The following is a 17,458-nucleotide window of genomic DNA, read 5'->3' as shown; positions in this document are numbered from 1 at the left end:
TGGATGTGTACTCAATAGCTTCCAGGTTCTTCAAGGCGGCTTGAATATCTGAGAGAATGTAGATGAGCTTTTTAGAGAGGTTTCCATCCAAACACTCCCGAGCACATTTTTTTATTGCTAGCAACTCTACCTGAAAAATGGTGAGTGATTTTCCTATAAAAGATTGCATTTTGGTCCAGAAATTCCCAGTGCAGCTCCTTGCGCTAGCTACTAGAACATGGTGAAATGTTCGAGATAAAACCTCATCATATAAATACAACCGACTGGAGAGTCGGATCAGTAGTAGTATTTCAGTTCGCGTTAAAACTCAAATCGCGGATAGTGAATGATTTTAGTGAACAGTTCTCTACATCGAATCGCAATGAAAGATTGAAGCATTTTTTATTATTTAGGGTTTTTTCTATACTTAGAAAGTGTCAGAGAAATACACTTGAGACTTTATAGGTTTTCTAGTATAAACTAAACCAAAGTTATGACCTTTTTCGGTTAAAAAAAAAACAACAAAGCCTATCGCTTGGCTTGTCTTGCCCGTCAGATATTCTATTATATTTATTTACTCGTTATATTATTCTCCTTCAATTTATTAATTATCGATTCTCTTCTATTTTTATCTGATGTTTCATTTTTTCATTTAGCGAAGCAGATATCGAGACAAATTGGTCGAAATCTTTGGAATGGAGAGGAGACGTCAGGTACGCGTATATGGTGGCCAAGGTAATAGCGGATTACTATAAATCAGTAAAAAGAGAGAGAAAATTGAAGATCGAGCTTCTGGGCAATGATAATGGGTTTCTAAATTATCACCCGTTTTATTTTACACAAAGAACGTTGTTTGCAAGGTATGCATAGTTTTAAACAGGACCGAACTATGGATTAATTGTACCATAAAAATTCTTTAACGTTTCGTATAGTTGAAAATATTTTTAAAATCTGAAATAATAAAAAAAGGATCAAAAAATAATAATATTTCTTGGCAAATATTAAGAGTGGACTGCAAAATGTTAGTTTGAGTTAGCGAATCCTTCAGTTAAAAACTGCGTTGCTCAGTGTCAAACTTGATATATCTCGCTGTGTATTCGTCTTTGTACTTATTTGGTAATGATAACAAATGTTATTATTAAAACAAAAGAAACCTGGCCGATGTTAATATATAACTAAAACAGATTTGTTATACATAATAACTATCTAACCAATTTGATAACTGGGTCAATAATTAATTTAATGAAATATATAAGTGTGATAGAAAAATGTAATAGTAAAAAAATGTTATAAAGATTGCACTACACCTGTATAAAGATGATTTATGAAAACCTTTTACTTAATTTCCTCTAACCACATTTTTAAGACACTTTTTTACATTTCTTTTTATACTTCCGTGATGAAGAGACCCAAAATTTCCATTCTAAACCTCACCTTTTGGCGACTTATGATAAAGAAAGTGGGAAAATTCGAAAATATTTCAATTTTATACATCATGAAAGCTTATAAGCATTGACGATAATTATCAATAATATGTGAAAAAGCAAATAAAATTCTACTTTTCTATATAATCTCCAAAGAAATTGAGGCATTTTTTATAAAGGTGGACAAGCTTCGAAATTTTGCACCATAGTAATCCCTACCTTCGGAATTGGACGTTTTGGGACCAAAATACCATACCATTAGGAAAATCCCTCCCTATTTTTCACGTAGAGTTACTAGCAATGAACCTATGCGCTCAGGAAGGTTTGTACAGACACCTCTTTAGAAAACACTTTTACATTCTCTCCGATAGCCAAGCGGCTGAAAGCCTAAAGGCTATTAAGTGACATTATGCTGGTGGTCGATCTTCTGACAGGACACTACTTCGTCAAATACCATATCAAAGACGGTAGGCATGGCACAACCACTACAGATTCTGCTAGCAAGCTTTGGAAGTAGCAGAGCATCTACTCATTCCATCAATAGGGTTGGGTACCTCGAGTAAAAAGTAAAAAAACTTTGGGAAGTGAGACACAAGGACAACAGAATAGTAGCCTCCTTCAGGAAGAGATTCCGTATATTCGGAGCAGAACAATAAGTTGCAGAGTCTTGTTGAAATTATCTTCTAGGTTTAGGTGTGGAGTGGCTGAAAACCTTCTGAGTAGCCCTCATATTTGATTTAATTCTGTAGACACAGTATGTTTCACAAAGTATCATCTGATTTAGAGAAATCGTTGCGATTCATATGATAATCCGAACAATAGAAACAGAAAGCTCTGGAATTTTAAGTAGTTTTCGCTAGAGAACCAGCAATTGTCAATATGGCGCTTGGACAACAGAAAGCGTTTTACTGATACATACTGTGTCTATAAAGGCAAATCATCACCTCGTTCTCGAGTATCCAATGAAGGCATGAAGCACATCCGTCAAAGATTCGCCCCTAGCTCAGAAAAATCTACTCGATGTGATAGTAGGGAACTAAACATTCCTTCGATATTAGTTTGGCTTGTTTTTTGCGTATGAGTTTGTACAGATTGTAATTACTATAAGCTTTGCATGAAGGTTACAAAGAAGAACGTTTTGAGTGTTGTGAATTTATCCAAAGCTAAATGGTAGACGTAATTGTGGAAAATGATGACGAAAAAACCGTTTGGTGATGAGGCAACATTCCAGTTGAGTGAGAAAGTACCTGAACTGATCTAAAGATGGCTGTAGTTGCTTGAAAAATACCGCTGAATTAGAAAGTATTTAATCTCTACAGTTTCAAGTTTGAAGATGCCACGTTGTTTAGTATTTGCTTGGCAGCCATCAATAGTGAACGTTTTCAGTGAATTGGTGAACGTGGAAAAAATTTGTCATCGTTTTGTGATACAATCATTTTATTTGAAAGGCGTTAGCTCAACCAATATAAAAGCTGAACTAGATTCTACACTGGATGAGTTTTCTCTCTCACCAGCTTTTCAGTGCTCGACCAAATGAGGTGACGACCCCAGAAATGCTGAAGAAAATTGGTACTGGATGATCGTCAACTGAAAGTCCGCGATACATCGCATTTTAACTGAAAATTTGGGGATGAGAACTCTGCGCGAAATATGGGTGCCGTTTTGTTTACAATGGAACAAAAAAAGCGTTGTGAGGATGTTTCCATCGTAATTTTTATAGAAATAAAGTCAAATTTTTGCGCCGTTTCATAACCATCGATTAAACGTAATACATCACTTCACACTCGAAACAAAATAACGATCAAAAGAATGGACTGAAAGGGGAGAACCGGCTCCAAAAACGTGAAGAACGTTCCATCTTCAGGCACGGTCATAGTTTTTTGGCATGCGCTTGGAATAATTTTCATTGAATATCTTGAAAAAGGAAAAAAATATCAACGGCAAGTATTATGCGATTTTATTGCAACATTTGAGCGAAGAAATCAAGCAAAAATGGCATCAAATAGTGTATGGTGCTGAAAGGAGATTATGTTAAAAATTTTTTCAAAAACTGACATGTTTCATAGAATCTCTATAAACGAATACATGATATCTGATTATTTTTAACATACTCTTAATATTAACCCATATTTTCAAAAACTGTGCGCAAAGCCGGAAAATTATCGATATAATTTTGTCATCCCTGTATATCAAATTGCAGAAATCTAATACTATGAGATATATCCATGTCACTATGGCATCGATCGATTGACAAAACTCCCATCTAATCATAAGTCTCATTGCATTTCTTCATTTCCATACATACGCTCATTATACAGGGTGAAAGTTGAGACAAATTTTTTTCTCAAAAAAATCCACATAAAAATTCATATTATCTACATATTCGAAAGGGAAACGTTGTGTTGTAGAAAAATCGAAAGAAGGACATGGGTAATATCATAAAAAAATATATTTGAATTTGATGACAGAAAAATTTTGTCTCCGATTTTCACCAAATTTTGCACTTGGGCGTTAAATGATATGGGGATTCCTAAAAAGTTGTCAGTTTTCAGAAAACAAAATTGTGAAGAAGGGAAAATTCGGAAAATCCATGAAAAATGGATTTTCGGAAAAACCACATGTCCGATTCAAAACCTGACATGTTTTTTAGAATCTCCGTCGACGAATACATGATATCTGATTATTTTTAACATACTCTTAATACGAACCCATATTTTAAATATTTTGGCAAAATTTTCGAAATATTTTTGTATAAAATTGAATAAATCCAATACTATGAGAGATATCGATGTCTTTATGGCATCAATCGATTAAAAAAATATCCAACTTACTCAACGGTTTCATTGCATTTCTTCATTTCAATACATACGCGTATTATACAGGGTGAAAGTTGAGACAAATTTTTTTCTCAAAAAAATCCACATAAAAATTCATATTATTTACATATTCGAAAGGGAAACGTTGTATTATAGAAAAATCGAAAGAAGGACATGGGTAATATCATAAAAAAATATACCCTCTTTTCTTTGATTATACAAGGCGAGTTATGAAGTTTTGAATTTGAGCTTTTGGAAGAGAATTTTGCACATGGGCGTTGAATGATATGGGAAATTCCAAAAAAGTTGTCAGTTTTCTGAAAAAAAAAATTCATGAAAATTGGATTTTTGGGAAAACCACATGTTCGATTCAAAAAATTATCAGTAGAATGGTGTCTCACCATACAGGCATCCTCTTAGTTTTTAAATGTGCGGTTTTCTTAGAAATAGGCTGCTAAGGACACACTGTTGGTAATTGGAGATTTTTTGTCCTTTCCTTTACTCAAGATAAGCTACCTTGTGCTAGAAATATGCAGTATATACATTAAAAGGGGGCTATATTAAGTAAAAAACTTTCCCTTCTAATATAAAGACATCATATCCATTCGATCATTTTTTGGTTTTAAAAATATGAACCTAATAAATACAAAATCAAATGAATCTATCTAACGCAATAAAGGATTCCCCCCGTCTTTAGAATCTAATCACTCCAAAGTCCAGAAATAATTTTTCAGGTATCTGTTCGTTGGATTCTTCTTGAAACTTTGAGGAGATAGTCGGTCCCTGGCGTAAAAACTTTACCGGGACGTTATTCACTTAAGTTTTTGTTACAGCTTTATGAGAAATAATAGTAGATCACGAATGTTTCCGTAGATGTATAAATCAGTGAAAATAACGTCGCATTTTATCACCCTAAAACTTCAGAACAGCATGCAGATGTGCTCATATTATTTAGTGCGTCATAAAAGCGTAGGTATCAACGAATCTCAATTATTCAGAAACGTATTCGGATGGTCTCATTAGTTAAATAATTTTTATTTATTCCTATCGCCCTCAATTCTACCAGACACTTTTATTGATTTGTATTCAAGGATGAATTATTATTCAGAAACTGTCTTCGAAATGTTTTATCACCCACACATTCAAACTTTTTACAACTTAGAGTTGATAATAAAATTGGACATTCATCAAAATGAGCATTTTTGTGGACATTACAGAAGAATAAACGGAAGCATTTTAGGGACCATTTTATCGAGCGTTCTGGCGAGCATTCTAACAGTTTCGAAGTTAAGATTACGTTTATATTAACAACTTTCGCCTTCAACTATATTCGTACTTGACACACTTGGTTTCGAACGTACAAATAAAAGAAAGAAAAATTAATTATTTTCAAATATGCTTGCTATTGTCAGTTAGTTTATCAACATTCGCGTTTTGATACCGATTTGTATATATTTACGAGCCACGAGTGCACCGATTTCATGTGCACACTGATCTATAGAAACTTCGAATGGCGTTCTGGATTACAGCAAGAAAGGTTGCAGCAAATTAATCAATCAGAGCTAATGTTTTGATGTGCAGTGAACTTAAATATCGCGACTGGCGGCGAGAATAGGATTTTTTACGTTACACGTAATCCTCGTATTTCGATTTGGAGTTATGTCTACGAAATTATCAATATAATGACAGTACATAATTTAAGAGAGAAAAATGATTTTTTTTAAATATTGCTTCCTATTGTCAGTTAGTTTATCAACATTCGCGTTTTGATACCGATTATATATTTACGAGCCACGAGTGCACCGATTTCATGTGCACACTGACCAGTAGAAACTTCGAATGGCGTTCTGGATTGCAGCAAGAAAGGTTGCAGCAAATTAATCAATTAGAACTAATGTTTTGATGTGCAGTGAACTTAAATATCGCGACTGGCGGCGAGAATAGCAGGATTTATTACGTTACACGTAATCCTCGTATTTCGATTTGGAGTTATGTCTACGAAATTATCAATATAATGACAGTACATAATTTAAGAGCGAAAAATGAATTTTTTTCAAATATGCTTGCTGTTGTCAGTTAGTTTATCAACATTTGCGTTTTGATACCTATTTGTATATATTTACGAGCCACGAGTGCACCGATTTCATGTGCACACTGATCTATAGAAACTTCGAATGGCGTTCTGGATTACAGCAAGAAAGCTTGCAGCAAATTAATCAATCAGAACTAATGTTTTGATGTGCAGTGAACTCGAATATTGCGACTGGCGGCGAGAATAGCAGGATTTCTTACGTTACACGTAATCCTCGTATTGCGATTTAGAGTTATGTCTACGAAATTGTCAATATAATGATAGAACATAATTGAAGAGAGAAAAATTAATTCTTTTCAAATATTAAACAATATTTTCAGTAAGTTTATCAACATTTGCATGTCAATACCGATTATATATTCGAGAGCTACGCGTGCACTGAATTCTCGTGCACGCGGATCAGTAGAAACTTCGAACGTCGATGTCGTTCTGAATTACAGCGGCATAGGTTAGTGATGTTAATGACAAAATATATTTTAAGTATTTTTTGTTCAAAAGGCAATTTGGGGATACACGTGTACATATGTATATATTGAGGCACGGTTGCGGTATTGCAATTTTTGTTAGAGACTCCTCTAGGCCGCTTCTGAAAGGTACATTGTTTCTTTTAGCCAATATATTACACGTATTTAGTATTGTTGATCTTCTTTTGAAGAAATTTCGTCTTTTTTAGTAATTGGAGATGGTATCCATATCTGACCAAAACACAAAATTTCTGTGTTTCCCAACCCTTTTTATGCCCTACCTAAACCCAAGTACTTCTTAAATTGTTTAATAAGGAAAATTAAATGATAATTTTTATGAAAAAATCACTAGAAATTGGTAACGAAACACAGTAAGTAAAGTTTCAAAACATATAATGATAAACTAACATTCAAATTCGAAATAATTCCAATGAGATTTTATGCTTGGTTCCAATTTGTTAAGTTTTAGTCCCAAGTCTTCTCATTCTGTCATATCCAGATGATTTTTTTTACCAGTGATTCATTTACAGCACCAAATCCACATTCAACTAAATATTTGTTTCCTCACAAAGTCATGCTATCTCTCCATTTATATTAAATAAAACTGACTCATAATTTTGCATTTCTGCGAGTATCTCTTGATACAGCATATTTGATGTATCAGACAAATCCACTGATATTGGTTGCAGTATTTCACGAGGATCTCATTTATTAGGCATCATCGGACCACAGATTCATTACGAGTTGTCTCAGCTCACCTTTTTCATCAATTTAAGTTCTTTGTTTAACAAAATTTTAAAGCTTCTGGGGTCCACTCGGAGCCTGCTGTCTGTTCCAAGGAAGTTAGTTTGATCACGCCAAAAACCCTTTTGGTCTCGTCAAGCGAATTTATAATGTTTATTGACCACAACCATTTGAGAATTTTCTTTCAATATTTGGTACCGTAATCTAGAATTGCATTCAAATGGCCCAGTGTAAAAGGGTTTAACTCATGGCGAGTACGTTTGTGAATTGTCCCCCTTTACAATCAAATTGTCCCCCCGTCGGGCGTTGTCACCACGTTGGGAAACATGGATCTAGATCTAAAACACTATTTTCCATATATTTTGGCGGTTAAGAATTTTCAAAAGGATAAATGTAACGTGAAGATTATCATCAACCATACCAACACTTTCGGGTTGAACTTTTTTTTCTCTTGAAATTCATTTCCTCGCCTTTCTGACAATGGAAAGTCTTATAAGTTGTGTTATTAAAATATGATACGTCGATGATAATGATTTCCCAACCTTTAGCTCCTCAGAATCTTTGGGTGTCGATTTTCTTGATTTCTGAACTACATTTTATTCCTGTAGAATGTGAATCACTGATTTTGAATTTTCTGCCCAATTTTCACAAACCAAAGCTTCTCCTATTTCTTTTCATCAAAATATCTGTCTCAAAACACCGACAGATATCTTCACATTCTTAAAAGTGAAAAAACGATTTTCATACTTGGAACTAAGCTGCTAACAGAGAGGTTTATACTCGTTTTGTGATTTGGACTTATGTCTACGAAATTATCAATATAATGACAGTACATATTTTAAGAGAAAAAAATTAATTTTTTTCAAATATTTCTTACTATTGCAAGTGAGTTTATCAATATTCGCGTTTTGATACCGATTATATATTTGCGAGCCACGAGTGCACTGATTTCATGTGCACGCGGATCAGTAGAAACTTCGAAAGGCGTTCTGGATTACAGCAAGAAAGTTTGCAGCAAATTAACCAATCAGAACTAATGTTTTGAAGTGCAGTGAACTTAAATATCGCGACTGACGGTGGGAAAAGTTGGATTTCTCACATTTCACATAATCAGCGTTTTGCGATTTGGAGTTATGTTTACGAAATTATCAATATAATGACAGTACATATTTTAAGAGAAAAAAATTAATTTTTTTCAAATATTTCTTACTATTGTCAGTGAGTTTATCAAAATTCGCGTTTTGATACCGATTATATATTTGCGAGCCACGAGTGCACTGATTTCATGTGCTCACTGACCAGTAGAAACTTCAAATGGCGTTCTGGATTACATCAAGAAAGTTTGCAGCAAATTAACCAATCAGAACTAATGTTTTGATGTGCAGTGAACTTGAATATTGCGACTGACGGTGGGAAAAGTTGGATTTCTCACATTTCACATAATCAGCGTTTTGCGATTTGGAGTTATGTCTACGAAATTATCAATATAATGACAGTACATAATTTAAGAGAGAAAAATGAATTTTTTTCAAATATTTCTTACTATTGTCAGTGAGTTTATCAAAATTCGCGTTTTGATACCGATTATATATTTGCGAGCCACGAGTGCACTGATTTCATGTGCACGCGGATCAGTAGAAACTTCGAAAGGCGTTCTGGATTACAGCAAGAAAGTTTGCAGCAAATTAACCAATCAGAACTAATGTTTTGAAGTGCAGTGAACTTAAATATCGCGACTGACGGTGGGAAAAGTTGGATTTCTCACATTTCACATAATCAGCGTTTTGCGATTTGGAGTTATGTTTACGAAATTATCAATATAATGACAGTACATATTTTAAGAGAAAAAAATTAATTTTTTTCAAATATTTCTTACTATTGTCAGTGAGTTTATCAAAATTCGCGTTTTGATACCGATTATATATTTGCGAGCCACGAGTGCACTGATTTCATGTGCTCACTGACCAGTAGAAACTTCAAATGGCGTTCTGGATTACATCAAGAAAGTTTGCAGCAAATTAACCAATCAGAACTAATGTTTTGATGTGCAGTGAACTTGAATATTGCGACTGACGGTGGGAAAAGTTGGATTTCTCACATTTCACATAATCAGCGTTTTGCGATTTGGAGTTATGTCTACGAAATTATCAATATAATGACAGTACATAATTTAAGAGAGAAAAATGAATTTTTTTCAAATATTTCTTACTATTGTCAGTGAGTTTATCAAAATTCGCGTTTTGATACCGATTATATATTTGCGAGCCACGAGTGCACTGATTTCATGTGCACGCGGATCAGTAGAAACTTCGAATGGCGTACTGGATTACAGCAAGAAAGTTTGCAGCAAATTAACCAATCAGAACTAATGTTTTGAAGTGCAGTGAACTTAAATATCGCGACTGATGGTGGGAAAAGTTGGATTTCTCACATTTCACATAATCAGCGTTTTGCGATTTGGAGTTATGTTTACGAAATTATCAATATAATGACAGTACATAATTTAAGAGAGAAAAATGAATTTTTTTCAAATATTTCTTGCTATTTTCAGTGAGTTTATCAACATTCGCGTTTTGATACCGATTATATATTTGCGAGCCACGAGTGCACTGATTTCATGTGCACGCGGATCAGTAGAAACTTCGAATGGCGTTCTGGATTACAGCAAGAAAGTTTGCAGCAAATTAACCAATCAGAACTAATGTTTTGAAGTGCAGTGAACTTAAATATCGCGACTGATGGTGGGAAAAGTTGGATTTCTCACATTTCACATAATCAGCGTTTTGCGATTTGGAGTTATGTTTACGAAATTATCAATATAATGACAGTACATAATTTAAGAGAGAAAAATGAATTTTTTTCAAATATTTCTTGCTATTTTCAGTGAGTTTATCAACATTCGCGTTTTGATACCGATTATATATTTGCGAGCCACGAGTGCACTGATTTCATGTGCACGCGGATCAGTAGAAACTTCGAATGGCGTTCTGGATCACAGCAAGAAAGTTTGCAGCAAATTAACCAATCAGAACTAATGTTTTGATGTGCAGTGAACTTAAATATCGCGACTGACGGTGGGAAAAGTTGGATTTCTCACATTTCACATAATCAGCGTCTTGCGATTTGGAGTTATGTTTACGCAATTTGTCTAGTTATTCACATTCTTATAACTAAACCGTAAACGATTTCTTCAGATCTTCATTTTGTTCGTTTTCTTTTAGATTTTCCATACTCAGAACTAAACTTCTAACAGAGACGTTTATACTTAGAAATTTGTCGACTATATGACCGATATATTAAACGTATTTATTTTTGTTGATTTATTTTGAAGGACTTTTCCTCTTTTCCAATCATTACAGACAATCTTGACAATCAATTCTTGTTACTGATAAAGGTATAGTGATGGGATGGAATATCGTTGTTTAACGATTATAATTATTTCTTTCCTTGTTGAAGGTTTCAGGTGAACACTACCACGCCCCCTCACAACCAATTTATAAAAAAACCCGTGTACTCGCTAATGGCCTTATTATCCTTTCTGGGGGAGTCTTGGATTCTGACACCGACACAGCCATCTCCTGATCCCTTATTAACGACCATAGCTACGCGGTCTGTTACGCAACATAAGCAGGCATTTGTTTCCGTCCTTGTGGCTTACGGTAATGAGAGCTATGACGACAATTCGCAAGGTGAGTTATCTAAATCTTTCAGCAAGACTATAAAAAATATAACAAGACATTATAATTAACAGGAATGAGTTTTATTATGGTTTCTCGAACGTTTTCGTTATTCTTTGTGAGAGTTTTCATGAAATATTTTTACCAAGAGCGTCTTTACTTTAAAGATTTTATTAGTTTAAAATTTTATATTGACGAATGTTGGAAATATTTCTCAAGATACATATTACGTTATATTATAGCAAATAGACGAAACATATCTCTAAAGATAGAGGGATTCGAGGTTAGAGATTGGAAATTTATCGTTTATAAACTGGATAATATTGAAACCAATCCTTTTAAAGTTTGGAGAAAAATGGGGTCCCCGGTGTTTCCAGACCAACAACAAAGATACAAGATGCGGGAAGTCGAGGTTCGAATATATAAATTTTTAATTCGCTTTAAAAATGAACGGCCATATTGCTTTTCTATCGTAATTTCGATCTACTTGGTAAAAAACGGTAAATGTTTTCATACTTTTAGATAAAATCTATCGAAAACTGTTTCTAGTTATTCATCCTTTGAAGGAGATAAATTTAACTTTCCATTTCTGTCACACATATTACTCATTAAAATTTTTGTAACCACGACTATTCTATAATGTACTCATTATTCGTCTGCTTGCTCGACCTTACTAATACCCATTAATCACAACTGGCAGATGGTTTCTTGTTTTATAAATATTATATTTTTTTGTTATAAAAATTCGGTTTTTATGATATTATCATTTGAAAACAATACTAAATACTTCCAATTTAGTGAAAAACTCAAAACAGTAAATTTTATTAGACCAGATTCGACCCTGAGACCTCAATTTTGGAGGCAAGTAGCATTAACATTGAACTATATCCGTTTCTTAACGAATTATGGTTTTATGACTAATTTATAAACTGAAATACCTTTTTAGAAACAATTATTGACCGAAAAACATTATTGTGTGTTTAGATTTCTCAGCGTCACAATATTTTATGTTAAATTCTGTTTAAAAATCAACTAAAATTGTATACATAAAATGGGAGTGACTTTTCTTTAACACCATTAGATATTAGAGAAGCTGCTGGAGTTGCCTTATCAAATTTACTGCCGGAAAAGTCAGGAAAAGTATATAATATGGCGAATTTTGAACTAATAACAGGGTTTATCAATAACTATAAATTAATACCATCCTTCCGCATTAGATATCCAATATTTGTAAAACTAATACATAGATTTTTGTTTTTATTATTATGGAGATATAATAATCACCATTATACACTAGTGTATAATATACTATTAAACATTTTTCATGGGGTCGCCGCACATAGTAAGTAGAATGTGTTCGCAAAAATCTTAATCCAAGTGCTAATGACAAATCTCAACAAGCCTTAGGCCTGTTTTATACGTATGCGGTACCATTTGATCCATTCCTGTCACACATATTACTCATTAAAATTTTTCTAACCACGACTGTTGTCTCATTATTCGTCTGCTTGCTCGACCTTACTAATATCCACTAATCACTGCTATCAGATGGTTTCTTGTTTTACCTATATTATATTGTTTTATTATAAAAAATCGATTTTTATGATTTTATCATTTGAAAACATTACTAAATATTTTAAATTTAGTTCTAGACTTATAAAAAACTCAAAAAAGTAAATTCTATTAGACCATATTCGAACCCGAGACCTCTATTTTGGAGGCACGTAGCATTAACATTGAGCTGCTAGCTACATTGAGTATGCTTGTTGTATATCTGTTTCTGAACAAATTATGGTTTTTTGAACAATTTATAATTTGAAATACCTTTTTGAAACAATTATTGTCCGAAAAACATTGTTGTGTGTTTAGATTTCTCAGCGTTCCAATATTTTATGTAACATTATGTTAAAAAACCAACTAAAATTGTATACATAAAATGGAAGTGACTTTTCTTTAACACCATTAGATATTAGAGAAGCTGCTGGAGTTGCCTTATCAAATTTAGTACCGGAAAAGTCAGGAAAAGTATATTAAATGGCGAATTTTGAACTGGCAACAGGGTTTATTAATAACTATAAATAAATACCATCCTTCCGCATTAGATACCCAATATTTGTGATACAAATTTTATTATTATTGAGACATATTAATATCCATTATACACTAGTGTATAATATACTATTAAACGCTTTTTCATCAATAGTGAGTAGAATGTAATCCCAAAAATCTTAATGCAAGAGCCAGTGACAAATCTCAACTATCCTTAGGCCTGTTTCATACGTATGCGGTTCCATTCGGTCCGGTTCGCTTTCGGTTGTTTTTTGGTCACAACCGACAAGGCGTGCGACGATGCTTCGGTACCTAATAGAAACAGTACAATACCGAGTACCCCTCGACACGAAGAGGTTCTGAATCGGTTAAATACACTCCCTCATAAATGCATTTTTACGTTGAGGACGGTCCTTTAACTGCACAATGATTCAGTTAATATCCTAAAGTATTTGAAAAATTTGTCTTCGTTTTCTTGTACCTTTAGAGCATTTTGAAGTAAAGGAGATAGTATATACTGGAGAAAATGAAAACAGGCAATAAAAAAGAAGATGTTGGACTAAAGCTCGTGTTTTATCTCTTTTTTTATAGCAGATTCTCTGAAAGGTATAGGTTAGGTTAAGTTAGGTTAGGTTAGGTTAGGTTAGGTTAGGTTAAGTTAGGTTAGGTTAGGTTAGGTTAGCTTAGGTTAGGTTATATCAAAATTCGTATTTCGGGGTAGTTTTCAATTTCTTCACCTCCTTCCCGGAGGTTTCCTTTTAACTTTGTCCATAGTTCCATAATGAATCGACTTGAAAAGTGACAATACGGATTTAAAAACTTATTAAATGATGTTTTGCTAAAGAAATCGTTTTATTTATCACTTTCTATTTAATCACGTGATACCCTGTATATCAGGGTGATTATTTGAGTGTACAGTTTTTCATTATTTCTAAAGGTTTAAGAGATATGAGTTTTCTAATCCACCATGAATATTCGAAATTTTCTCCTTATTGGAGTTCAATGCTATGAAACTTTTCGAGTGTTCTCTTCAAACTATTTTCATTTTCAGCACCCTTATACTGTAATACTGCATATTTAAGTACTTTTCGATATAAGTTTTTCAGCATGGATTGAAATACGTTGAACGGTGCTCATAAGAGATATTTTTCAGGATCCTAAAAGACTGTTTACTCCTACAGACGTACTGAATTCGGAAATAATACTTAATTTGTCTTTAAGTATACCGAGTGTTCATTTGATTCATGTTTGTTCTAAAACGGAGAAGTTGCCTAGGAAGGTAACAGCTGTGCGCTTTTATAACGTTACTTGGAACGAAGTTTTAATCACATGGAAATATCCATATAACGACTCGAAGTAAGTTCAAAAATAACAGTTATAATTCACTTCCAGTTTATCCAATTCATAAAATTATTCGGAAAATTTCTTTTTATGTGAAAATATTCAGCGCACTTATTTGCAACTGATGTTTCATTAGGCCCTATTTTGCATTAACATTAATATTGTCTTTTACTTCCTTAATTTATTTAAACACTAACATTAGATTTAACTAATTAAATAACAATAATCAATTATTCACTAATACTTAACTAGCTAATATAATTTCGATCCTCTTATTATGACTATTCATTATACACTAACTAACTCTGCTAAACAAACTCTTTTATACATCCAAAACGAAATTCTCAAAAATTTTAGAAAAAAATAAATGAAAAGACCTGCTTAGAAATTAGTTCTAAGAAATTGAGGTAAACAAATCGCCGATGTGATACAAATAAACATGAAAGCGCCGCGATTTCATCAAATTCTAGAATTCCATCATAAACGGACAGGACCGGCTTCATGACACATGTCATAACATTAAGTTTGGTTTCAATTTGAAAATATACTACCTCAATTTTTACTTGAAAGAGCAAAACCACTTGTCGAAGTGAAAAATAACAAAGGATTATGCCGTCGTTAGCTTTGAATCTTGTATGTACTGTTAATAAAATAATTTCATAATAACCACTCTGTTATCAAGTTCTGAATGTTCGATATCAAACTATATTAAAACGTACGTACGCAGTTTTTTCTGATTAATGGTCAATGTTGGTACTGAATAAGATTTATAAAAATCAAACACCAATCGTCGAATGCTATAATTGAATAACTCAATTCACAAACTTGTTTTTTAAAAACAATTTATTGAGCAAACTGAGGATTTAATAATAATTTAAAGTTACAATTGGTTGCACTAAACTGACTGGCGTACTAGATGAATATCAAACTGAATACACTGTTTACACAACCACTACACCAACACTCACAATTACACTGACGCGCGTTTCGATAACCAAGTTATCATCTTCAGACACTGAAGGTAAACGGTTTAAACGGAATATCGCCAACGATTCCAGAAATTCCAACTTAGATGAATATCAAATCAAATGAAGTATTAGTTTTACAGGCTTCTTTGTATATTAATCCTTATCTTATATAATAATAATAATTATAAAAGTAGTTAAATATATTTATGATTGATTTCAGTTATATTAATAATTATATGAAAATTATTTGAAGATGACACCTTAATGAAGTTAAAGTTGACAATCTATGAATATAAAATACAAACAATTTATAGTGATGATAAACTTAATGAGGTTAGAGTCCATAGTAGGCGTTCGGCGAAGATGTTGAAGAAGGTATAAAAATAAATGGGGTTAGGTTAGGTAAACAACTTCCGGTACACTGATGACTATCCTCGTAGCTGACTCGATGGAAGGTTTACAAACGTTATTAGATCAAATGATTGAGAAATGTCAGAAGTATGAGATAAATCTTAATACCAAAAAGATTGAGTACATGATCATCAGCAAAAATACAGTAAATGATAATGACCTTATTGTTGTTGATGAACCATTATGAACGGAAAAGATTAATTATTTGGGAACAACTATTAATGACAAAAGAGATGCCTCAACAGAAATAAAACATCTTGTGTAGTCACTATAAGTTTACAGTTTCGCGTCAGGATATTAAGATGTTACGTGTTTTCAATTTTTTTTATAGGGGGGAAAAAAGGACACTGACGGAAGCTTTTGAAATGAGGACATATAGGCGGATGCTCCGAGGCAGCTGGCAGGATAGAGTGCGTAATGACGACGTTATGGTGCAAATTAGAAAGGAGAAAGATTTTAATATCTATTAAGACCAGAAAATTTCCTTACTTCGCATATGTAATACGCAATCCTGACACGAATAGTATATTGCATCTCATCATCCAGAGAAAGATAGAAGGAAATAGGAGTCCTGGCAGAAGAAGATCATCATGGCTGTAAAATTTACGTCAGTGTTTCGGTCAGACCACTAGTCCACTCTTCCAAGCTGCAGTGATACCTCAATAAGGTTAAAGTGCAAACAATTTATAGTGATGATAAATTTAATGAAGCTAGAGTTCATAGTAATAAATAAGTAATAGCGATAAGGGCCGTTTTGGATCACTCAAATCTATCTTTGGTTGCATCGTCAACTTTTATCAGTTTTCTGTTAGTTATTTTTCGTTTTTGTTTGTGATTTATAACATCTACGACTTGTATCGAGTGGTCGGTCATATCTCAAAAAATTATCAAACGAGTGAACACAAGAAACACAGGCTTACCACTATGAGAAAATTTTAGAAATGTTATAGGGGAGAGTGGGAACCTTGCATTAAATTAATTACCACTATGTTCAATTTGAATCTAGATATTATAAAAGGTTTTTGAATATTGTACCGGATGACCGACAATTGTTCACTATTTTAACAAAGATTCTACAACACAATTTACATATTATTATGTTTAAGTGATCGATATTTTGAACTCCAATTTCCATTTTCAGATGCTTACAGAAATTCGAAGTGGAATTGAAACCTAGTAAATGTAGCAATAGGAAAAGCAGCAATAGCTCTCGACATCGACGTTTCGAGCGGATCAATCCTCTCGACACCATTTTCATGTCGTTTCATCAAGTAGGCAAAGGTAAATATCGCACAAACATCTCAAATAAATGGACTTGTATGAGAATTAGGACAAAATACATTAGTTATACGAAAACGTCTCGGTAGCAGTTTCCTGTGACAATTTTGAAGAGGGTTTGTTGTAATGGAGTGTTGTTGTTAAAAGACAGGGTCGACTCTCATAATTTTATATGAATTATACAATTAATCATATAACTTTATATCGTGATGTGT

The 17,458-nt window shown here is 33.2% G+C and overlaps 1 protein-coding gene across 2 annotated transcripts in view; it reads left to right on the top strand.

The window, feature by feature from the left end:
* LOC130448923 (alpha-L-iduronidase) overlaps positions 1-17,458 on the top strand; it is a 56,515-nt gene that overhangs the window by 22,800 nt on the left and 16,257 nt on the right. For both annotated transcript variants that reach the window (XM_056786526.1, XM_056786527.1), the window contains 5 exons: positions 636-839; positions 10,976-11,208; positions 11,439-11,608; positions 14,399-14,601; positions 17,107-17,246. In XM_056786526.1, the coding sequence (XP_056642504.1) occupies positions 636-839; positions 10,976-11,208; positions 11,439-11,608; positions 14,399-14,601; positions 17,107-17,246 (950 nt within the window). The remainder of the gene's footprint in view (positions 1-635; positions 840-10,975; positions 11,209-11,438; positions 11,609-14,398; positions 14,602-17,106; positions 17,247-17,458) is intronic.

Source organism: Diorhabda sublineata, chromosome 9 (genome assembly GCF_026230105.1).
Source record: "Diorhabda sublineata isolate icDioSubl1.1 chromosome 9, icDioSubl1.1, whole genome shotgun sequence".
Classification (NCBI taxonomy): Eukaryota; Metazoa; Arthropoda; class Insecta; order Coleoptera; family Chrysomelidae; genus Diorhabda; species Diorhabda sublineata.
This window is presented reverse-complemented; position numbering and strand designations above follow the sequence as displayed.